The 24672-nt window shown below is 36.4% G+C and overlaps 3 protein-coding genes across 9 annotated transcripts; 1 reads left to right on the top strand and 2 right to left on the bottom strand.

Annotated features, from left to right (window-relative positions):
• Positions 1-2277: 2277 nt before the first annotated feature.
• Positions 2278-17453, bottom strand: Pkc98e (Protein kinase C). Of its 5 annotated transcripts, XR_011546264.1 has the most exons (11): positions 16922-17453; positions 15210-15267; positions 14935-15145; positions 13514-13545; positions 12759-12829; positions 12392-12560; positions 11617-12324; positions 10836-11431; positions 10613-10761; positions 8870-9151; positions 2278-8102 (listed from the first exon to the last, which is right to left on the bottom strand). XR_011546264.1 is itself a non-coding variant. In XM_070662323.1 (10 exons), the coding sequence occupies exons 1-10, from the start codon at positions 17267-17269 to the stop codon at positions 8096-8098; spliced, it is 2349 nt and encodes a 782-aa protein (XP_070518424.1). In that variant the 5' UTR covers positions 17270-17453; the 3' UTR covers positions 2278-8095. The 5 variants fall into 5 exon arrangements, 4 of the variants coding, with proteins under 4 accessions (XP_070518424.1, XP_070518425.1, XP_070518422.1 ...); XM_070662323.1 differs by lacking the exon at positions 8870-9151; XM_070662324.1 differs by lacking the exons at positions 2278-8102; positions 8870-9151 and adding an exon at positions 8209-8396.
• Positions 17454-17613: 160 nt separating this feature from the next.
• On the bottom strand, positions 17614-24205 carry LOC139105966 (uncharacterized). Of its 3 annotated transcripts, XM_070662362.1 has the most exons (8): positions 23999-24205; positions 23642-23882; positions 23485-23528; positions 19464-19535; positions 19180-19389; positions 18920-19084; positions 18568-18848; positions 17614-18388 (listed from the first exon to the last, which is right to left on the bottom strand). In XM_070662362.1, exons 4-7 carry the CDS (start codon positions 19529-19531, stop codon positions 18572-18574), a joined length of 720 nt encoding a protein of 239 aa, XP_070518463.1. In that variant the 5' UTR covers positions 19532-19535; positions 23485-23528; positions 23642-23882; positions 23999-24205; the 3' UTR covers positions 17614-18388; positions 18568-18571. The 3 variants fall into 3 exon arrangements, with proteins under 3 accessions (XP_070518463.1, XP_070518461.1, XP_070518462.1); XM_070662360.1 differs by lacking the exons at positions 23485-23528; positions 23642-23882; positions 23999-24205 and having other exon boundaries at positions 19464-19686; XM_070662361.1 differs by lacking the exons at positions 17614-18388; positions 23485-23528; positions 23642-23882; positions 23999-24205 and having other exon boundaries at positions 18446-18848; positions 19464-19686.
• On the top strand, positions 19714-23471 carry Mcph1 (Microcephalin). The gene is made up of 4 exons (XM_070662319.1): positions 19714-21653; positions 21738-22409; positions 22507-22744; positions 22841-23471. The coding sequence occupies exons 1-4, from the start codon at positions 19858-19860 to the stop codon at positions 23102-23104; spliced, it is 2970 nt and encodes a 989-aa protein (XP_070518420.1). The 5' UTR covers positions 19714-19857; the 3' UTR covers positions 23105-23471.
• Positions 24206-24672: the final 467 nt, after the last annotated feature.

Below are 24672 nucleotides of genomic sequence, written 5' to 3'. Positions count from 1 at the left end.
TGAACGAGGATACGGTTATTCTTGCCTTTGCTTTATATTTGAGACACTTTAGACAACAATCAGACAAATAACAATCAGACAAATAACAACCAGACAAATATTCTTTCAGGCAATTGCCCGTGTAATTATTTGTGCGACACGAGCGACAGTTTAACTCGGATGCCAATACATATGTCATATTTCTCTTTACTAGATTCACGTATTTAATAAAGAGAAATATAAGATATATACGCATCTCTTTGTTTTCATCTAATCCTACATTGTGACCAACTTCGTGACCACGGCACCGAGGAAACCAAATCGAGACAGCAAAGACAGAGGCAATCATATTTTTTTTTCTTTTTTTTTTCTTTTTTTTTTGTGCACCCGCATACATTATTTTTTTTTTCTTTTTATATCTTTTTACATTAAATAATCGCCACAATAATAAAACTTTGATAATAAAAATGACAATAACGATAACACTAGTTGGCGTGTAATGGAATAGTAACAATGATGATGATCGATTATGACGACAAATAATCATCTATCTGAATATCGACAACCATTAAGGTGGATAGCATCGTAACGGTCTGTCTCTTAAGTATTAAGAGCCGAACAATGATGGCAAACAAATGCATTTATGCAAATCTCAATACTTTCTTTTTCAATTTGTATCGTTCATTGTGACTTTTTTTTTTTCCTCCCCGCCGTTCTTGTCCATTCAACATATTATTTTCGCACCTTCTCTTTATTTTCTCCCATTGAATGCGTATGCTCGTTTTATATACTGATTCACGTCGGAATAAAATGGACCTTTCTACGTGGAACGCGATGATCGATTGTGACGTAATTCGTATATATCTCAATTATATAAAATACATATTGTATGTCTGTGCATGTATGAATACATTAATATATATAGATATTGGGTTGGCAAATAAGTCCGTTTGGTTTTTTCCGCCTATAGTTTGTTACGTTAAAAAAGCCGAGCGAACATTTGACAGCCTAATGTATATATATTATATTTATACATAATATGGACACACATACACACGTGTATACGTACACATATGCACAGCACGCACGCATATACACACACATACACACATGCTCGCACGCACGCACGCATACGCGGACATATACTATATACTATATTAATTATATTGATATGTTAATATAATTTTATCCTCGCGTCTGCTATGTTTAATTAACCATCTCTGCCTCTAAGAAAATTTGTACAGAAGTGTGTGTGTATGCGTGCATATTTTGCATGCGACGACACAAACCGTGTGTGTTCGCCAGCATCCTTCCTGCCCCGCCACTTTTAACTTTTTTTGTTTCTTCTGTTTTTGGCACTTTGCAATTAAATTGCTGAGATTCTTTACGGATACATAGAGAGAAGGACGGCGTACGCACTAGAAGCAAGCAATTTTTTTTCTCTTTTTCTTTTTTTTTTTTTTCTTTTTCGTTTCCAGGTGTAATTTGACAGATTGCAGTACTGCGTCTACGATGAATGGAGCAGGGAAAACGTGTGCTACAGAAAAAACAAGTATCTCGTGCACCGGGTCTCTCTAACATTAGCCTTATTATGCCTCTCTTCCTATATCGGAAAACATCAAAAGCATCAAGTTCACGCGACTCAGTCCTCAGGTATCTCAGATTTCTTCCTCACTTGTGCTCTATTTTTTTTTTCTTTTTTTCTTTTTCAAAGCGGGAAAAAAAAAGAAAAAAAAAACGGCCGTGCGCCGCAAAATTGTGCCGCAAACTACTTACAGCCTCTTCACTGAGATTCGCGGAATAAAATAATATACAAAAATAACTTTACGATGCGTGGATTGTTAATCCTTCGGTCGCCAATCCGTGACGTTATGTAAATTTAATATGCAAAATTATCTTGCGTGTTCTGTGTCTGTTGTGTAACGTGGATATGTGTGTATGTGTGTGAGGGGGTGTGCGTGTACGTGTGCGTGTGTTACAAATGAGTGGCCGCATATTCTCTCCGACTTGTATCTGTATTTGTGAAAGTATGCTATATAAGAATGTTGCTAAAGTTCCACGTGAGATTTTAACGGAAGCGTTACGATATCACGCGAAGCTTCATCGATAGGAATGCTCGTGTTTGATTCGCATCGGAGGAAATGCATCGGCCTTCAGCACCAGATAATGAAAAGTTCATAAAACTATACGTTAATATTTTCTACAGCTGACGAGATATAAATACAAGAAATAAATAATGCTCGTTCGCGTTAACGTTCGCTAATAACATCTATCTAGGGCGCAGGTGCAGAACGGGCCTTATTTTTTTTTTTTTTTGGCAACGGTCTTGCGTTAACAGGATACACGATATGAGAGTAATGACTTTTCTCCCGTCGTCGCAAAAGAAGAAGAAGAAGAAAGAAAATTAAAAACAATTATCACACACACGCCTACGGATACACACACGCACGTGACGTGTTGGCAAAATTTTTTCCCTATTTTTGTTTTCCTCCGAAAAAAACAATTAACCGATTAATTAAAAAATTAATTAATGAGATCTCCGAGAACGGACGGCCGATTTTGCACGCGCGCTTATTCTCTATCACAATTTAAAGAGAAGTCGTGGAAAGGAACCGCTCCTCGTACGCACCATCAATCTCCACACGCGCATTCGCACACGCACGCACATAGATCCACGTACCAGTGTCTATTGCGACGAGATAGGCTTGAGTAAATTTACTGAATCAGCACAATTTCAAACGCAGTAAACGCCAGAAATATATATATAAATATATACGAATATACAAACGAACGCAGAACTGCTTCGCTCTGAAAATCTCCCGACCGCTTCGACAATTACGCGCGAAGAGGCGGACAGAGAGTTTCCGTTCTTTTGATTCTATTTGGTTTTCCCTCTTAAGGATTAATTATGCGTTCGTCTGTATGCGCGATTCGTCATTTAGAGGCCCTGCACTATCGAGCGATGCATTCCCAAATATAACAACGCTGTACAAAAATAACAAACACTATTTTAAAATTACGCAAACCGGATCACGCAAGTTATCCGCGCGAAATAATATGCTCGGGTGTAAGCTGATAAAGCCGAGCGTAAGTTAAATTCTTGCGCGAGATCGTATATATTATTTGGCGTTGCGCGAATAATCTTCAATGCGATACTCGATTAAACTCTCAGCTATATATCACCGTGCTAGAGACACGATTAATTTATATCCAAGTGTTCAATAAAGTATTAAAGAAAAATTAATTAACATTTTGTACATAATGGTCGCCCGATGTGTCGCGTTTTCAAATTTTTTCTCTTTCGATGAGTTTGGCGTAAATAGTGCCGATTAAATTTCTGAAGGAGAACAAACGTAACAGTGAAACACGGCGCGATTCATATGCACGTAGAAGATAGATTCGGGACGAGAGGGCAAAGCATATTACGTGATCTTAATAAGAAGCAATTCGCGGTAATCTACATCTTACGCAAGAATTTTCACAATGTGTAAAGCCGTTTAACGGTAACGACAAACAACGTAACATATATTTTATATTCCGCTCTATATAAAGTCAACGATAAAATTAGCGATGGTACGTGGAAGTGTGAGCCGGTTGGACCGAGATACTGACGGAAAAAGAAATGGCAGTATGTAATTTAAAGTTAATTAACAATCATTGGATTTTTAAGGTGCTGCCATTTCCTTCAGGACTTCCCTCGAGTTCAACCGATCACGTTTCTATATTTTCGATTATTACGGACGGTTATTTCCTTTGTTTCTCTCACTCCATTCCTCCTCTTTATCTTTTCTTATCCTTCCGTCTGTTATCAGAGGAAATTTGCATGTAGATATTAAGAAAGTCAATTATCGCAAGGTACGTTCATGTGCTTAAGCTATACTGAGTAATACATAGACACAAAAATAGTCAGATCTTTTTTAACTACAATAAATCTAGTTTTAATGATAAATTGAAAATGCAAAATTACGTAAGTGCCAAAGGATATACTTTCTAAAAGGTCGAAGAAAAATTCCACACGATTGTTAAATTGAGTAAAACAATTATAAAATTATAAAAATTACTTCTTTTTCAATTCTTAATTATCAGATACAATTAATGTAAAATGCACATCCGCGGATTACAAAATAAAAAAAAATTCTCCCTTTCTCTCGTTATCCTCCAAGCGAACATAAAAAAAAAAAGAGGACTTACGAGGGAAAAAAAATATTGGCATTTACGTCGCGTTTTGCATTTTCAGTTCACAAACCTTCGACGATATCGTGTATGCGTGTGCGTGTGTATGCGAATAACAACGTAATAATTTAAATCTCTTTATATTAAATAACAAATCTAAAGAATAGGTAAAATAAATGCCACAGAGAGGCATTCGTTCCTTTTTGTCACAGGCGAAGTCGCAGCCCGCACGTCTTGAAACTTTCGAACGCCATTTGCCAGTCACACTCGTAAACAGCCACTCTCATCTCCGCATGCTAATCGGGCGAGTCTTTTCAACAACTTACGTTATTACAAAGTACACGGCGCCTATCGACAGCGATGAGAGTAACTGCTTGACGTTCATCAAAGCGAAGCTGATGCTGATTATTAATGTTGATTATTTACAGAGTCTCTCGAAATATTTCTTTTTATCTCTCTTTAGATTAATTTTCTTTTTTTCCAACATCGTGCATCACACACAGGCATAAGACGATATACAGAGCTCCACATTGCACGCAATCTTCTTATTTTTCAGACCCGGAATAAAATCCAAGATTCACACGTGCTCGGCGGTTCATTAATTCTTACTTGTCTCTCGCATCTCGACTAATATCAAGAGCGTTTAATTAAAACGCAACATTAGGATTTTAATGCAGGTCTGAAGAAACAAAAAGGATATTATTCTACAATGCAATTGTAACATATATACATACATATGTATATATATATTCTTATATCTTAGAAAGGTACTATCGTCGGTAGTCACGAGATCCTATACATTCGAAACGCTGAAAATATAAATAGATCAAGTTACACGACACCAATCTCGAGATCGAAGTCACTGCGCCGTAACAATAAAGTGAAAGACAAAAAGAAAATGCCACGCGATTAATATGAAGAAACGATTACAGAAAATATACGTCGCCTATTTCAATTATGAAAGTTACAAAGTCCAGTGCGTCAAAGTGACTCTCGCTGTGACTTGAATCTTTTCGAAATTGGACTTGATCCACTTGCGTTTCCAACGGCTCACCTAATCTCTATATTGCAACAATATTAATTCTTTCTCGTTTAGCATTTTTCTTGCGTTACGATTTATATCATTCTTTTGTTAATACGCTATTTAAATTACGTACAACAATATTACCATTTATATATATATATATATATATACATATATATATGTATGTATATATATGAATATATATATCTTACAATCATACACTTATATATACATACAACAATATTACATTAACTGACATTAAAATCAAATCCATTGCATTGCAATGGCATCAAATCTACGCACTGCACCTGCCCTCAATCTTTCACTCGGGTTACATGACGTTTGTCTCTAACAAACGTAATATAAGTTCTGTGTCGCTTTGGTTCTAAATAGAATATGACGCAGGTGCCCGGTAGACGATGCAGGAAAATAGCGATGGCCTGCGTAACAGCAGGCCATGTTCTTTGTGCATTAAACGAGTGACTAGTCATTACAAAAATCTCACGGCGAATACTCGCAGATCGGGGGAGTCGAGTTGTCGGAGCACTATCGTCGAGATAAAAACCTGTCGATATCGAGCCAAATAGCGTGCTCCCCGACGACAATAGTTCTCCCTCGCAAGTACAAATTGCGTCAATTGTAAAAAAGAAAAAGGAAACTACAAAAAAAAAAAAAATTAAGCATTACTTTAAGACGATAAATTCCGCCTTAATGTAAAAATCTTAACGACGAAATTTGACATTTCAATTAACGATCGCGCCAACGTCGACGGAGCGTGTAACGCAACCGTTAATTAAACGAAGCCGGCTCTATACAAAAGGAGTACAAATCGGTAAGTAATCTGACCTATCATAACAGGAAAGTTATAAATATGGAATTGGAGGGGCGTCGATTTAATCGTACAAGTAACGTTTCGATAAAAATCTCTGAATAAAAATTCACGCGACTTTGGAAATATCTTCTAAACTAAAAACATTCCGTATCTTACACTCGCGAAAGAAAAGAAAAGAAGAAAAAAAAATATACATATATATATATATAAATAAATAAAATAAATGGAAGAGTGTGATGCCGTCGCGAGCGATTAACTTAACAAAAAAATTAAAAAAAAAAAAAGCAGGCAATTAAACTAACGCACCCGTTTCCCGCGGTCCTCGATGACCGTCGAAGACGAGAAGTTAGAATACCACCTTACTTGGCTTGCAGAAATCACCGCGTCGCTCGAACGGACAACAACAATTCGGTTCGGGTGTTCTCGAGAGAGAGCTTATCACAAGATGTACTGAGATCCGAAAGGAATTTTGACGTTACGTCGGAGTCGATTTTGTCGAATCGATGTGCTAAGGACGGCAATTGGTTTTTTCCTCTTTTTTTTCATTTTTCTTTTTTTTTTCTTCGTAGATCCGTTCGGCGATCGTCGAGGTAACGCGACACGAGCATATGATCGCGATAATAAATATGTATGTACGTGTACACGTGTATATGAAGACGTACATACATAGGTACATCGTTATTAGAAACGAGAGGACCGATACGCCGAAATAGACATCCGATAACACTCGATATAAATCTAACAGGAGAAGTCGCACTGCACGATCTTCCACGCTGCTTTTTGCCGATTTAATGCACGTATATTGTAATCTTAGACATAACAATATAAATATACGATATAACTGTAATTTTCTTTCGAAATAACGTACAAGACCGTCTTTAATGCTTTATGTTTTTTTTTTTTTTTTTTTTTTATGTTTTTTGTTTTTTTTTTCTCTTAAAGCGTAGGCCAAACTAACCCGTTTCTCTCGCTCTCTTCTCTCTAGACTTTGACTCGACCGCACGAATCCTCAAATCAGATCCGTTATCGCAAATCTTCTCTGACTAGATTCATAGTACATACACGTGCGTCGACGAAGCTTTAAAGGCATGCTAAGAGAATGAGTTCGACAATCACGTTCGGTGATGTTAAAGAATACGAAGGGACGTGAATGAACTTGGTCATCTCGCGCGTTTATCAGGTACTTTTACGTCGGGATAGTCCTCTATCGCGTTGGTGGACCGAAAGAAAGATGTCGATAAAGCTTCGTGGACTCGGTGAAAAAGTATGAGCACAATAATCATGTTTGATGACACCCAGAATACGAAGAGACGCGAGCTAACGGTCGTCTTGCGCCTTCATCAGGTACTTTTTACAACGAGATAGAATTTCTATCGTGTCGACGGGCCGAAGAAGAATGCACGCACGTCGACGAAACTTCATAAATAGTATTTTTTTCTTTCTCTCTCTCTCTCTTTTTTTTTTTTTAGCGAATATAGATTCAAAAATTATGTTCAACGATGCTAAGAATATGAAGAGATGCGAGCTATCGATCGTCTTGTGTCTTTGTCAGATATTTTTACATCGAGATAGTTCTCTGTCGCGTCGACGGACCGAAGTAGATAGGTGAATTACAGGGGACAAGAAAAAACGCCGATAAATATAAGGAGACGTGCAATTAACGGCCGTAATTGGTTCACGATCAGCGGGCCGACGAGGTCGTCGTAGCGCGGAGTCGACGTACATAGTAATTCCCCGTGTGTCCGATTCGTAGAAACGCTACGGCGCAGGGTGGCGAGAGGTACACATGGAAGTATATAGAGAAGAAAAGTATTGACAGTCTCCGTCGGAAGTTAATACCCCTGGGCGCTTAGAACGTTACAATTTTGCTGGTCAAACGCGTTAGCAACGACAGTGAGACGCACAATGTACGAATATGTCTCGGGCGCCCTTCCCTCACATCACCCTCCTTATTTCGAAGGCGCAAAGAATTCCCATTCTCGTACAAGCTCGAAAGGCGCGTTGGTTTATTCGTGAGGATCCGGGTGTCCGGGAAACAAAGGTAAGTGCTCCTTACAGTCCTGCTTGCGCTCTCTTATTTTGCAGGCCTAAGATCTGCGAAGGACATAAAAATTTACGTTTATACAATGGCGATATCATGACGTCGAGTCGTACTTGCCGTCGTCGATTACGACAATACACCGAGGCATGCTGCATCCGGTTTTTCTTTTTTTCTTTTTCTTTTTTTTTTCTCTCGTTATTAGAAGACGGACACCCGCGCCGAAAAGTATCCAATATAACGCACGCTCTTAATATTGCTATCGATTTTTGCTCACGTTTCGTAATCATTAAGTCTAAAGACTTTTTTCTTTTCCATACTCATTACGTTTCTCTAGCAATCACTGTTATCTAGAAACATACATTAAAGTTTGAATATGTTATGTCCCTCGCTTCTCTTCATTTACCTGCTCCAAAGCCAAACACGTCTCTAAGTAGGTGTCTTTAAACAGATTCACGGTCTATGACTTTACGACACGTCCTTTCGAAACGAATTGTTACAATAAATAACAATTTGTTTGAAAAAAAAAAAGAAAAAAAAAAATATATCAGAAAGTCTTGGTCAATCAAGATCCTAGATCGAGCAAAAGGCAGGCAGGCCCATCTAAGCATCGACATCGCTTAGATGCGCTTGCCGTTATTAACATATACTTCGCGAGCAAGATTACATACGTACAGTAATGCCGTGAGAATTACAAATGCAAATAATTTATAATATATCCGCGCACGACGTCAATTTTTCGCAGTTTTAAATTAAATTAATTATCCTTCTCGCTTAATTCACGCTTTGTTAAAATAAACTATATTGTAACACGTACACTCACCGTCGGGTATGGCGTTTGTGATGCTGCGACGGCGGCTAGCGTACGTAATCTTGGCGTGATGTGTGTCGAATCTCACATGAAGCGTGCGCGTAGATGTTTCATGGAGCACCGGTCACCGAAGACTGAGGGGAAAGGAACGCGCTCTACTACTACTACTCCTCGTAATCGGCGGCCGGTAGAGGGGGAAATTACGTACGCTAGCCGCCGCCGCCGCCGCCGCAAATGCCATACATATATATGTATAGTATACATACATTAATATGTATACTATACATAGATCAACTACAGAAAAAAAATAAAAGATAATTATTTTTTTAAATTAGAAGGCTTAAAAATAAATGTGTAGTATTATTGCAATAAATCTGCTGATTGGAATATAATTTTTTTCTGCATCAATTTGTTAAGTTTTGTGCTGCTTTTCTTCAAGGCAAGTCACGGAATTAGAATATTAAAACATATTCGCTCTTCTCTCTCCTCGGTATATCGTTTTTATCACACACAGTTAATCTTATGACTTTCTACGTTTTTATTTCTATGTTTCGGTCCATCTCTTATTTCATTTTGGTTAGGCTTCGTAGCAGTAATATTGCCCGTGCCCGTCCCTTCGCGTATTCAGCCTTCATTTATACATTATATCGTTTATTATACAAGGTGTCTCGCCCCATGTGTCGAAGCTCTTACGGGTAGGTAGGTCTCTAAAAGACCTATCTACCCGTAAGAACTTCAACGTATGGGGTGAGACACTCTGTATACGTATAATATCCAATTATCAATACTATTATAATTATATGGATATATATCTTCACATATTTTGATTAAAAACAGGTATATCATCGTTTCGTCGCACTCGTTCTATTTTTTAATTTTTTATAAATAATTGTTTCAATCACTTATTTCGTTTGGTTTAGGCTTTACAGCAATATTGTTGGTACTTTGCTTTATACATGTGCTTATCTTACATTTATATATGTATATTACCGTCTATTATCTATAATATTTAATTTTATGTACATAATAAGTTACCATTATTAATATATTTATATTGTATACCTTTAGATATTTTGATTAGAAACGAGCGCATCATATTTCATCACTACATTTTTTTTTTTTTAATCATTGTTTCAATCTTCTATTATGATTAGGCTTCATAGTAGCAGTATTGCTTGCCTTGCTTTTTATATATACCTATTATTCATTTATACACTATGGTCTATTATGTATAACATCCAATAGTATGTATGTAATAAAATTATTTTTTATACATATATAGACACAGACATTATATAAAGAGAAATGAGAGTAAGAGAGAGCGAGAGAGAAAGAGAGAGAAGGGATGCAGATCAATATGCCTTCATATATTTTAATTGAAGACTATTAAATTCTATTCAAGCGATCATCATTGATTTATAAAAAGAATTCGGTTTTTTAAAATATGAAATAACAATCGCTTGATTTATATATATCGTATCTTCGTATTTGGTCTGTAATTTTTTTTTTTTTAATTAATTTTGAACTCTTAGTATTTTTAATTGCCATCAATACGTCTTGATTAATCAAAAAGGTTTCGATTGCAGCAGATAAAATTATTTTCAAATCAGAGATCTCAAGCAATTTAAATACGCCTATTTAACGATCACAAGCAGAGCAAATGTTAAACGAAACAATGCATTAAACGAGAAGGATAATGTTACAATAAAACCGAAATTTTTTAAACTAAAACTCATCTCTTATTGCGTAGTATACCTGAATGGATTGAAGTTCTTATTTACTATGGAGAAACCACGAAACTCTTCTTGATTGATATCGCTCAATTTGTCTGCACTCTCCGGCGTTAACACAGGATCTTCCTTCGTGAATTCCGTATCAAAGTTCAAGGCATCTTTTTCATTTTTCTGAAAATTACCGACAACACTTGCGTTACATAATTGATCACTTATCAATCACTATAATAACGAATAAAACTCACAATTTTAGGTCTGATTGGAGGTTTTATTTTACGTGCTTCGAGAGCTTCCCAATCTAGATATTTGAAAAATGGCTGGACCCTTATGGCATTTTCGCCACCGTCGGCTGCAACACAACCTAATCGCTTGGCAGGATTCTTGGTCATAAAGGCTTTTAAAACAGATTCTGCTTCTGGAGAAACCCACCCAGGAAACACTAAGTCGTCCCGTAATATCGATTCGAATAAATCGTCCTCGTTTTCGGCCTCAAAGGGTGGTTGTCCAGCCACCATTTCGTACAACAAAACACCGAGAGCCCACCAATCAACACTAGCACCATACGGCAATTCTTGGAGTATCTCGGGAGCTATATAGTCCGGCGTGCCACAAAACGTCGATGTTGTCGTCTCTCCCTCGATTATACCCTCCTTACACATTCCAAAATCCGCCAATTTACAATGTCCTTCTGCATCCAGCAGTATGTTGTCCAGTTTCAAATCACGGTATATAATGTGATTATTATGTAGAAATTGAAGCGCGAGTATCACTTCTGCCGCATAGAAACGTGCCCTAGGTTCGTCGAACTTTCGAGCCTTCTGGATATGGAACATTAGATCACCTGAAATAAATTAAATAATAAAAATGCAGTATTAAAATAAACAGAAAATATATATTGTGACATCTATATAATAGGTATATACGACGTTGCGTCAAAATTTCAAAGAGACCGGTAAAGAACTTACGGAGATTAAAAATTTTAAATAAATTATTTATATAGATAATGTATTCTGACATAATTCTTACCTCCTTTTACATATTCCATAACGAAGAAGAGTCGGTCAGGCGTTTGGAAACAACTGTGGATGGCTGTAAGAAAAGGATGTTTCGCCGCGAGGGTTAAAATCCTCTTTTCCGTCATTGTGCAGTCCACGTCGTCGTCTTGAATGATGACACTCTTCTTCAAGATTTTCACGGCGTAAATCTCATCGGGATTAGACTTTAGCTCCACTAACATTACTTTGCCGAAACTACCTTTACCGAGAACCTTAATAAAATTAAAGTCGTCTAAACCAAATCTTTTTAAACCGCTGCTGTTAGTTCCATCATCTTTGGCATAAGCTGGCGTGTCTCTTTGACTCGCCTGTGAACTATCCGTGCCCATTTCGTCGGTCTGTTCTTCCGCAAGTTCGTCACCTTCTTCTGCCAAATCATCTGATAGTCTTTTCGACTGTTTTCTTGAATCATCTTTGGATTCTTTTATCGTCTTTTGTCCTTTCTTTTGCCCCTTTTTCATCCCTTTTTTATCTTTTTTAAAACTTTTGTCATCGTCTTCTTCCTTTTCTGCTATTGTAGGTGTTTCAGGACGTGAAGACACCCTAATTTTCGGAGCTCTTGATTGCTTGTTTGCGCAGAAATTAATCGTCTTTAAAATTTCACTCATAGCTTTAGTATTGATACCGCAACTGTTTGGAACATTCTTTTGACATCGTTTATGAACATTCATGTTACAAGCTGCATAAAAAGAAAATAAGTTTTTTTTAATAAAGTTTTTTCTCATAAATTTAAATAACTGTATTACCTTCGCATTGTAAGCCCTGCTTGAACAAACCGTATAGCAAGGATCCACAATGGTCACAAAATGTAAATCTTTTATAATTATGAAGAGCAAAGCGATGGGGAACATCTATATTGAAGCGTGCTATTTCTGTGCCTTGAGTCGCTTGCGCTACTCCTCCAGCTGCGCTACCCTAAATAATTAATTTAAAAATCACAAATTTAGAAAACAATACGATAAAACTTAGTAAAGTAAAATTAAAATTGACAATATAATTATATATACATCGGTAACATATTTAAAAATACACCGAGTAATCTTGACGATAACAATGTTTAAATAGCTTAAAATATTTCTGTTATACCTTTGTAAAGGTAATAATTAAACATACCTCATCTTTCATTCCTGGACATTTGGTTATCACTAACATGTGACATCTTTTGTGAACTACGCACGTGCATACTGAAACAGTAATACGTGAAATATTTCTTTATAAAAATTCTTATTTTTCAAGAAACATCAAGTACAGCACGTCCAAAGCTAATTGCATGCGTGATAAGACGCATCCGAAAATGATTTAAAGTAATATCATAAGCGGAAATTAAATTGTGATTTACTTAACAATATGTTCGATACAAAATTGGCAGAAGTTTTGATACCAAAAATGCCACCGAGTTCTGAAATGGCGTCTTTAGAATCGCAAATCAAAGGGCAACGTGCAATAAACTTAAAGACTATTTCAGCTTCAAGTTTGAATTATATGAAAGCAAATAAAAAAAAAAACGAGGAACTTAGCCATTGTGTTAAGAACTAATTGTAAGATCCTTACATGCTTGGAGCCATAAGTATAAAAATATTATATCGTAAAGCAAATTAATCCCAAAGCAATCATGTGTATTAGTTGCGGTAAACAGAGAGTGCATGAATTAATGCGACGGTGGTAAGGTGCGTATGGCTCGCGCCCGCGTGGTATTAACGAAGCGACGAAAACAGTAAATTAAATCAATTAAGAATCGTGATTTCTTTTCATCGTTAAAATTAATCGTACGTTCACATTCGTAACTACACACACACATTCATACGTAAGGGTGCGGCAAGCTGATACATAACTATAATCTGTTAATAACAGTGTATGTGTCTTCTCACCTTGACACTGATAGCCCTGCTTGCCAAAGCCCCTGAAATATAACAGACAAAACACGTCACATCGTATCCTCATAATCCCTCCTAAGACACATACGTTTGCCTTCTTCAATCATGCTTAGTCATCGTCTATGCTAGACTCCTTGATTTTTAGATAATTAAGGATTTGCGCGATGAGAACAATTGATCAAATCACTTCACAGATCTAAGTCAGTATTTAATTTCCAACGTTAAAAATATATATATATATTTTTTTTTTTTAATATTACCCATTAAAATAGTATTTTATGCAAATGCTCCAACACCTAATTATCTTGAAATGGATTGAGCAGATTATATAAAGCACGTGCTCTTATAAAACCCAAGCATGCAATCTGTTTAACCCTTTGTTGAATAAATTTTTTTTTATTAAACGTATTTTCCTATTTAGTGCAAAAATTTTTGGAATTAATACGAAAAAAAATTGTTTTAGTTAAAATGTGTGGCCAATTATATAGCAACCAAATTAAAAATAATACATATATAGGGCTTTATCGTCAAAGAAAATAGTGTATGTATCTTTATTAGACTTAAAATTTTTAATTTGTAATTAAAACACACACAAAAAAAATTGCAATATCAAAGATTTTGGCTATTTTGCATTGAAAGTGTTATTTTTAGTAATCCAGAATTAATGACAAGGTCATGGAAAGTTTCTTATTTCATGTACTCATTTTTATTAATTTTTTAATATTGCAGTGTTCGAAATTTAATAAATTTTTATATATGTATAAATGCAATACGTAAATTTTAAAATTACCAGTAGTAAAAAATAAAGAGAAACTTAATGAAAATTATTTCTAAATCTTAAAAATAAAATTATTTAAAATATACTGCACAAATTAATAATAAAATACGTAAAAATAGGAAAAACAAAAGAATGATTTTCTTACATACGGAATACAATGCAACAAAGGACTATAACAGACAAATTGATTTTAAATAGCACTTAGATTATACCCTAATTGTAGCAATACCAAGCTTGCTATTTCTAATCTGCATCCCGAGTCTCCCGAGTTAAAATAATTACTTGTAATAAGTTTCAAATGCAAATCATTATTAATTACACACTAGCCAATAAATATCTCTTTTATTTCCTTGGCGATACTAATATAAATAATAAGAGAAAGTACCCAATGCATGCAAATCTTACAAATTTTTTATTTTGCAAATTTCCAATCGATTAATTCAATGTGCACTATCAGCCAAATTTTGACGGACATATTTGCAAATGTAATCGGGAATAAAATATACATCAGACATGCTCCTGTTGTCCAAATATTTCGAGATAAAACACTTGGCTATCCAATGATAGCATAGAAAAGTATTTAGTACGTAAGACCTTAAGCGATGTAAAGCGTAATATATGCGTGGCCGATACGTACCAAATAAAATCACGACAGTGCGAACAAAACGTTGGTTGCCTCAGAAAGGTAGCCATGAATTTGTGTCCATTGACCTGATGAATCCTTCGTCGCATCGCTCTTCGACGATTCAAAGGCTGTTTTTTCTCCTTAAACTCAAGCCGATCTTTCTTGCCTTTAGCACGACTATGCTCCCCACCACTATACTCCCCATAGAAACTTGGTTGCCGAACTAAAATATTAAATCGGGATATTAGTTTATATATACACTTATCAAGTATTGAGATTTTTCTTACTTGGCGCATTCCACATGGCTATTTTTAGTCGCAACCTTCCATGAGGCTCTAGTTCAACCTGTAACAATTTTTATTTGTCAATTAGTTACATTTAAAACTGCAAATTATTATTTTATAAATTTACGAACTTCCGATATTTAATTAGATATTATTATATGCAATTACATGTTTTATTTTTAAAGTTAATTATGTTTTTTAAACATTTATTGTTCATAATTCTACAGAAATATTTAAGAAGTTATTGAAAAATGAATATCTGGCATTTTACATTTAATGTCAAAAAATATCTCGCGATAAAATATCTTAAATTATTAATTTTCTGTTAACCTGAATAACTTAAATGAACCGAACTATCAAAGTGTATAAGAAAAGTCACATAGCCCCATTTAAAGAAACATCAATAATTATGAAATCTCGAAGCAACAATTCATTAAACCACTTCATTAAGATCTTAGTTCATAAATAGAGACGTTAAAGACACTACATTTCAACAAGCAGTTTCTTTTTATATTATAAAAATATTATATAGCATCATTAAAAATACAAAGAAATAAAATATTCAGATGTATGTTTTATATACATTTAAGATAAAAGAAGAACCAATAAATAAAGCAAATCCATAGTAAAGTTGTTAATAACTCCTTTTGTCCTCATACAAAATAAATCAAGTAACATGTGCTTCCAATTGATGTTTTGTATTCTTTTTTTTCCTCAGTGTTAAGCATATATGAACAGTGTTCTTTCCTTTTTAGTGACACAAGTCGACGCATCAGCTCGTCAGCTTTCAACATTCAGTGAACAACGGCGCAGACAAAACATGACTTGTGTCACTAAATGAAAAGCACCCAATATCGCGCGTTGAGCTATGAGCGCTTGGGTTACCTACAAGAGAAACACGATGAGACAACTGTTACCATAGCAATGATGTTGTTGCATCATGTTTCTCTACGTGTAGCTAGCTCAAGTGCAGCAGTTTACTGGCCAACATTAGAAACAGCATTGTACATTAAAAATATTAGAACAGCATCAACGAGTGTTAAATAAAAAAAAATGCAATTTTTTAAAGTTGATGTGTAACAAACTGTTGTTTTCTATAAATAAATCAATATTGAAGTATAATAGCTTAATAAACTATTGTTATTATACAACTATTCTATTGTCTCTCGAATAATGATATTTTTTTTCGTACCTCTTAGGACTTAGAAATTTTTTTTTTTAAAGTTAGTTTATTCTCTATTCACAGGCAAGAGTTTACCTTACTTATTGGTCCTTCTTTATTTAAGTATAGGAGTAGTGGTTTATCTATAATGTACGTTCGACAGGCATCACGTAGCTGACTTATCAAAGCAGCCAGATTCCTCTGACAGCTTCACAAAGTGCTCTGTGTAACAAATCGGGCAGTGTACATCATACGAGCTGGAAAACAGTGAAAAATCATACAGAAAGGCATACATCGTGCTTGACACTGTTTTTTTGGATATCGTTTGTTTACTTGGCCATAGTGTGCTTCTCGCTTCTGTCCAGAACATGTTCCTCGTACAATGTAACCCGGGAAGGAAAGGACAAGAACCAAATCAAGCTGCACCGACGGCAACACAACCTGTCACTTTCTATCAACATGCAACGCGTGCGGCACGCGAGGGACGTGTACATTGAAATCAACGGCGGGCACGCGCGATTCAAGCTCGGGTAAAAAGATCGGTGGAACTCACCCAAAAATCGTTGATTCCCTCGTACAGATTTTTCACGAGCTCCGTGAACGGGATGTTGCAATTGGCAATGAAGTAGTCCGGCGGCAGCACCGCGTCATGGAAGATGGTGAGACCGAGGAAGACCGCCTGCTGCACTTCGTGGATGAAGCTCTCATTCCACACCGGGTCCGAGGTCTTGAGCTTGGTGGTCGTGCGCGCCAAGTGAAGCTCGTCGACGTCAAGCTGCACGTACGGATCGAGCGTGGGCTCCTCTTTCTCCTTCCAAAATTTCCTCTGCTTATCGGTAGCGCGTAGCTTTCGCGCCTCGCAGATCTCGATCTTCATCTTGCCGGAGAACATGGTGAACATCCTCACGACGACGACGGGGGGGTGATCCCGACGTTGTGTGTGCGCGGGGAAGGGGGAGAGGGAGGGGAAGGGAACCGAGCGAGTGAGGCGGACAGGCGGTGGCGATCCGACCGTCGTGGACGGACAGGTGCCACCACTCCTGGTGAACGGCGCTTATATAGAAAATCGCGCCCACGCGACTTCACTCTACACCTCTTGGCGCTCAAACCATCCCCCTGTCTTTTTTTCTCATTTCTCGCCGTCTCTCTCCCGCCGCCACCGCCGCCGCCGCCGCCGTCGCCGCCGCCGTCCTCGTCGTCGCCGCTGTGCCGAGTGCTCTCCTACGCCTATGCCACCACCTCCGCCTCCACGTCGTTGTCGTCCTTTCCTCCTCTTCCTCCGCCGTAGGCACTGACGAACAACGCGGTGCAATTATGAACACTCCGCTGGGCGCTCGCCTTGCGTGCATAACAGGGGCCAAAAGCGCGGCCCGCCCGCCGCTACCGTTGCTGATCGCGGCAAAATGGTGCAACGGTACGACGACGACGACGCGACGGGGACGACGGCGACGACCGCGGGACACGAATACGGGGCCTGCCCTCGTTCTTTTCCCGTGGCACCCATCGGGGCTTTCCTCTTCGTCCCGCGTGTGCCTTCCCCCCTCCCCCGCGTCTCTTGTCCCCGCTGCGTGAGAAATCGGCGGACACGTAAATCGACGACGGGGCCGTGAGCGTGCGAGGCCGTTTTCCACCCCCGCGCTCTAACGACGTGCGCGGGACGACGCGGACGACGTATCCATGGATCGCGAAATCAGGCGACACCTCTCACCTGTTCCCGAGCTGTCCAGCACCGACCCGAACGGAACCGCGGACCGCTCGATTGCTCATTTACGTTCCACACTAACGAACATCGACCACATTCCAGGCCTACCACGAACGGCTCCGGATGCCTAGACTGCTCCGCGATACGTTCACGGAGCAGATATGTTCGGGACTTTAGACTCGTTCGGTTTTCGGCCGCAAGCGCCACCGTGGTGGGCTTATTTGAAATTCTCGCAGCCGACTTCACTTTTTTTTTTTTTTTTTTTCTTCTTTCCTATTTCCTTCAATTGACGTTTATCCTTTACCGATGTATATGATCCTTTAACAATGTACATTAATTAATGTAATATGTATAGTATATGTAGATACAAGTATATACGACTTTTTAATAAATGTTATTATTGACTAAAAGTTACACAAATTATTCAGTCATTATTTTTTACAACTTATATAAATATCTAATTTATTAAAACCTTTAATACTTAAATAATTACTCACAACTTTATCTTATATTTAGCATATCAGCAACTAACTCGGAAAGTAAATTCTTTTCCTTTAACTCTTCAACTATGTGCCTGTATTTCTGAACTTTTTCAAACAGACGTTTATTCTTGCGTTCTAACAATGCTTTCTCTTTCTTCATTGCTTCGAATGCTACTAAAAATCTATTCCATAAATTTTCGTCATTAAATTCTTCCTTTCTAAACATACCAAGCTTCTTCAGATTACAACGTTTTTTTGATACAACACCAGATTTGTCATAATTGGAATCATTTTTTCTAAAACAAATTATTATCTTATGGTAATTGAACAAAAAGAAGAATAATAAAGAAAATAATATATGTATAACCTTTTCAAGCATCGTTTAGTCTTATTGGTCTCATCAGTCTTATCAATTTCACTCATTTCTGATTCTGATTCATCTATTGATACATTCTCAATGTTCTGACTTTTATTAACACATTCTATAGTCTCCTCAGAATGATCTGTTTCATCCACAGACTCTTGAAAATCTCTGAACACAACAAAAATAAAATAATTTAACAATAAAACAATTTAAAACAATAGAAAATTAATTTATATTTCATAATGCTAAATTTAGATATTTACGTTGGACTTTTTTCAATGGATTCTACACAAGCATCTGATTCACAAATATCTAACCGCGGAACAGCATCCATTTTTAAAAGAGGTTTATTACAGAGTTCCCGATAATCTTCGGGTCTGAAATGATTGCTGCATACAACGACAGCTTTAACAGTCTCCCTTTTCTTTAATACTTCCAACCATTGTTTTCGTACGTCTGGATTTTTTGGCAAGCTAAAAAATGTAAGGATTGCATGAGAAGCAATAAGAGATAAAGAAACGTGAACGTATCGCTAATTATTACGCACCTATGAAAAACAAGGTGTGAATTCATCCACGTCTGTTCTTCTTTGCAAATGCTGCATACTTTTACCATTTTACTGAAAATGCATACATAACCATTAAAGAATCATCGAACAACAACATCATCAAACTGATCTGTAACGGAGTCAGACGGAGTGTGACGTCGATTGGCTTTGTCGACTCCTCTTATATCTCGATAGTTCGTGACGTTCGTGATTTCTCTGTCACTTCGTTAATACACTTGTATACAATTGTTCGTGGTACAATTTGTATATAAAAATAATCGAATAATTTACTCCTTCTTTTATTACTTTTTTTCTTTTATTATAATTTATTAAATTAACATAACGGTAACAATAAAAACATTTATTTTTATGTAACAGCCGGTTACATAGATCAATGATGAGTTATGGCAAGATAAAAATATTTTCGTCGGACACATCCGACGACGAGAGTTTTAATCATCGACGCAGCTCTCTGAAAGTCAATTTGAGTTATAACGAAGCAGATTCCGGCAATGGATCTCTGTGGAGAACGGAAATTGAAAACGACGAAAGGAAAGTAAACGAGCAGACCGTCAGGCGGTCGTCGAGAAACAAAACTATACGTAAGAATTATTGCCAATCAAGTTCAAACAATTCTAAGGATACGCAAGCGAAAGATCATGTAAATAACGATTGCGAAGAGTCTATTCAAATTGAAAAAGAAATACAATTGAGAAACCTTACGGCAAATGTAAGTAACAAAGAACGTCACCTTGAAACAAACTGTAAGCGTTTGAAAGATGCAATCTTGTCCAAGACTAAACAGATATTTAACAAAGATGATGAACTCTCTAAAAAAACTGCACTGATATTGGGAAATACAGAAAATCGTTTAGTAAGTAATATGCACAATCTTAATTCTGAAAATAAAACTGTTATACTGGATGAAACTTCTACTGACCAGTTTGAAGAAGAAATGAGTGGAAAATGTATTGATATTATAAATAATCAACAGAGGAACAATCAATATATTAATATTGTTACTACACCAAAAAAGGATGACAGACAGAGAAGTACTGACAAAAGCTTGGACAAATCTAAATTACTCCAAAAACGGCTGTTTACTGAAAAAGACAAGCAAGAAAAAGGCCAAGCAAAATGTAGAATTATCAAGAATGTTATACTGAAGAAAAACCTGCCATTAGTTTCTGTAAAACCAAGGAATCAAAGTAGCAGTCCTATATTAAGTGGTAGTAACAAAAAATGTAGCTTGTTTAAAGCACAATCTAAGTTACATTCACAAAATCAGATTAAAAATTCTAATAACTATCTATACTCTGATCAAGATATAAATATAAGAACGCCTATCGTTTGTTCTACTTTCATTGAAAATAATGCAGGAGGTCGTAAAAAAACCGATATTGACGCATTTTATGTCACAACGAATAAAGTAATATCTATGGAGATGACGGATATTTATGGCGGTATCCATAATATTGAAGAACATGTGCCTCAGCAAAGCAAAAATTTAAATACAAATTATTGTAACGAAAATAACGAGAAAGAGGAATCTAAAGAGAAAAGTATATGTAAAAAAACACGTGCATTAAATTTTGAAGACGTCGAACAGCCTATAAATAAAATTACTGTACAAAATAACACGAGGCATTTTAATTTACTCTGTATCGATGATGCGAATAATCAGATTACGAAAAATCAAACTGAAAAACGTTGTACAACCTCCCTATTTAATAACAGCGATACGGTTCGATCATCTTTAGATATGAATACTTCATTAGATGCAGTGACGAATGATGCGAAGAGCATAAAGAAATTAAAAATCAAGAATTGTTCAAGTACAGATACAGAATCTTTATCAAAAGAAAATGGACAAATGAATGACGCAGAATCTTTAGAAAATATTAGTTTAATTGAGAGATTAAGAAATTTCTCTATGGGAAATCAAGCTTCTCGTAACGATAAATCGAAAATTTCTAAAATGTGTCCTGAAGATAAAAAGAATTCAAGTAAGAGTGGAAGCAGCTACAGTTATATCGAGTCAACTCCATATCCAATAAGTCGTTCGACTTTGTTCCGATCACGATTAAAACGCAAAACTAGGCAAGTGGATGACGTAGAAACTCGTGACGGTAACTTAAATTCGATGGATTATGAGGAGGAGAAGGATGATAAAACTAATTCAGTTAGTCTGTAAGTATATGTATATGTCTAAATTACGTTATGTTTAATATGTAAATATGTGGATTACTAAATTAATTTTTTTTGTGTTATTAGATATTCAGAAACTTCAAATAAAATGCTTACACCTATTGGAACACGAAAAATAATAGAAATTGATACTTTGGAAAGTACATCTAGCGACAATTCTTTTATTACTGAAAATCGATCAATAGCCGTAAATAATACGCTTAATGGAACAAAATCTAATACAGATAAGAGTAATATAATTACACAAGATGTGAAATATCGTCCAGGCAAGAGTAAAAAAAAATTATTGCCGCTTAACGAAAATTCTTTTTGTTCATTAAGTCCGACAGAAGATAAAAATATATTTGAAAAATCAATGTCTGTAAAACAAAAAAAACTGAAGAAAAAGCTTCCGAAAAAAAAACTTATGTCTTCCAAGAATATTAGAAGTAATCAAAAACAGAATACCGCAAGCAAACAAACATGGTCAGACAGTGATTGCAATATACCTGAAGTTAAGAAAAAAGAAACAAAGACGCGAAAACCGAGAAAAATTATTAGCAAAAAGATTATTATTAAAAAATATGCCGACGAAAACGTATTGAATATATTGCAAGGAAATAATCGAAATACGGAGAATCATACGATAAGCAATAAAGATTCTTTAGATGATTTTGTAAAATGTCGTACAATATCCACCCAATGGAATAAATACAAATCACAAAAGATCGTAATTGTAACGACTGGCTTATCAATAGGGTAATAATTAACAATCAATTTATTTTAGAGTTCTTTAAATCTGTTTTCAAATCGAAATAATTGTTATTTTACACGACGTAATATTTTCTGTTTGCAGGGATAAAAATTTGGTAAAAACTATTATTAAATCTCTTGGTCAAGCAGAGATGGAATTGAATGTAACGAAACGAACTACTCACGTTGTGAGTACAGGGGTACGTACGGTTAATCTTCTCCGTGGAATAATTAGAGGCTGTTGGCTTGTTACTTTAGATTGGGTTTTAAAATCATTGGAAAACAATACATGGCTAAATCCAGAGACATTTGAAATGAAACACTTTTCTAAAGCTGTGCAGGTAAAATAAAATAAAATAAAAACTATATGGGAATAGATTACGGGTTGCTAACACTAAGCTAGGCTTGCATAACATTTATATCTTTACATTTTGCAGGAAAATCGAAGAGATAGACAATTATTTGGCTCATCATACATTCCAGAATTATTTACCGCCTGTGGACTCGTATATGTTGAGCATAAGACCACAGTACCGTGTGATACACTCAAGGAACTTATAAAAACAGCGGGTGGACACATTACCGAGAATATCAAGCTCGCTAAAATCGTTATAGGCGCGAATGGTTTGAAAGAAAATTGGGTTATAGATTCTATTACAACAGGTGAACTACAATCGACCAAGCTTTATCAACGAAAATAAAAAATGGAGAAGCGAAAAGTATACCTTGTCATAAAATCATTAATTTAAGATTTATATAATTATTGCGAAACTAGATCAACACGAATCAGTGTTTAAAACAATTAATTTAATTTATTGATTTACAAAAAATTATGTGAAAAATACGTAAATATTAAAAAAAAAATTTTTTATGAGTTATATATTTTCTTGATGAAACAAATTATATTATTTCTTTATAATTATAAATCATGAATATTTATAGAGTGAAATTTCGAATCAGTGTCGAATATAAGTTAGTGTTGAATATTCGTTCAAAGTATTATATACCTATTTGTATCACAAATTATGTACATATATATAATAATAAATTTTTATATTAACAAACAAAATATGTGACTTACCAATTTGCATGAGCTGCAGCGGAGTTGAAGAATTCTGCCGGTGACTGTAACATAAAGAAAAATATTAATGTAGACATGCTAGTTGGTCCATAAGTTTAACAAAAAAAAAGTAAAAGTATTTTTGTTTTTAATTTAATTTTAAAAAATGTATATTCACCTAAGAGTTGCTCCGCTGATGCAGGATGCCCCCCGGGCCTGCTCCTCCACTCAGATGGGACGTGACGAGCCATCTTTCCGCGCACAGGAAACTCGCGAACGCGACCGTGATTTTACATTCGCGAATTTATTAATCACTTGCGCACGTTATTTTTCGACACTGCTGTAAAGAGAAAATCCTGAAAACAAGTTACTGGCTTACCCAATCTGCATACAGCGGAGTTGAAGAATGCTGCCGGTGGCTGTAACATAAAAAGGAAAATATTAATGTAGACATGATAGTTAGTTTATAAGTTTAACAAAAAAAAAAGTAAAAGTATTTTTTTTTTTTAATTTAATTTAAAAAACGTATATTTACCTAAGAGTTGCTCCGCCGATGCAGGATGCCTCCTAGGCCTGCTCATCCTCTCGGATGGGACGTGTCGAGTCATCCTTCCGCGCACTGGAAACTCGCGAAAGCACTTCCGTAAAATAATAATCGTAAGAAAAAACGCGCGATAACTAGCGGCACTCCCGAACGACCGACGAACCGGCTGCGGTTCGTATATTGACTGATCTCGGCGTGCGGCACTTTTTCCCACTGCACTACAGCGGAGTTCCTCTTGATCTGAAACAAATAAATGACAAAATTATATTATAGATTCAGAATGTATGTCAGAATGTAATTCGAAAAGAAAATTGATACTACTTACCCCTGGGTTGCTCCGCTGGGGCAGGATACCCTTCCTGGGCCTGCTCCTCCTCTCAGGTAGCACGTGTCGAGTCCTTCCGCGCACTGGATACTCGCGAGATAGTCCACGACACTCCCGACCGTCTCAAATTCTCGAATTCGACACGAGAAACGGGCTACGACGCACGGATGCCTCGACATTTTCGTTCGAACTCGAACCGCGTGCTCGCCGTGTCCTCTAGTGGTACGCAGTAGCACGAGTCACATAGTCCATTACCAACTTGCGATCAGGCGATCGATGGAGTGCTGTGATTGGTCGGCGCGCTAGAGTTTTCTATCGTTCCAAACGAAAGAACCAATCA

The sequence above is a fragment of the Cardiocondyla obscurior genome, linkage group LG10 (genome assembly GCF_019399895.1).
Source record: "Cardiocondyla obscurior isolate alpha-2009 linkage group LG10, Cobs3.1, whole genome shotgun sequence".
In the NCBI taxonomy this organism is placed as follows: domain Eukaryota; kingdom Metazoa; phylum Arthropoda; class Insecta; order Hymenoptera; family Formicidae; genus Cardiocondyla; species Cardiocondyla obscurior.
Note: the sequence above shows the minus strand (reverse complement) of the source record. Positions and strands in the feature narration are given on the sequence as shown.

What these genes read in the sequence shown, in the direction of transcription:
- Pkc98e (XM_070662321.1), bottom strand. Translation starts at nt 17,269, where the DNA reads ATGTTCACCATGTTCTCCGGCAAGATGAAGATCGAGATCTGCGAGGCG. An exon ending in GCAGGGCTTACAATGCGAAG is followed by an intron (nt 12,325 to 12,391) that starts GTAATACAGTTA and finishes CTTTTTATGCAG; the next exon opens with CTTGTAACATGAATGTTCAT. An exon ending in CTCCAATCAGACCTAAAATT is followed by an intron (nt 10,762 to 10,835) that starts GTGAGTTTTATT and finishes GGTAATTTTCAG; the next exon opens with AAAAATGAAAAAGATGCCTT.
- LOC139105966 (XM_070662362.1), bottom strand. Translation starts at nt 19,531, where the DNA reads ATGGTAAAAGTATGCAGCATTTGCAAAGAAGAACAGACGTGGATGAAT. An exon ending in TCACACCTTGTTTTTCATAG is followed by an intron (nt 19,390 to 19,463) that starts GTGCGTAATAAT and finishes TACATTTTTTAG; the next exon opens with CTTGCCAAAAAATCCAGACG. An exon ending in TCCATTGAAAAAAGTCCAAC is followed by an intron (nt 19,085 to 19,179) that starts GTAAATATCTAA and finishes TGTTGTGTTCAG; the next exon opens with AGATTTTCAAGAGTCTGTGG.
- Mcph1 (XM_070662319.1), top strand. Translation starts at nt 19,858, where the DNA reads ATGATGAGTTATGGCAAGATAAAAATATTTTCGTCGGACACATCCGAC. An exon ending in ACGACTGGCTTATCAATAGG is followed by an intron (nt 22,410 to 22,506) that starts GTAATAATTAAC and finishes TTCTGTTTGCAG; the next exon opens with GGATAAAAATTTGGTAAAAA. An exon ending in ACTTTTCTAAAGCTGTGCAG is followed by an intron (nt 22,745 to 22,840) that starts GTAAAATAAAAT and finishes TACATTTTGCAG; the next exon opens with GAAAATCGAAGAGATAGACA.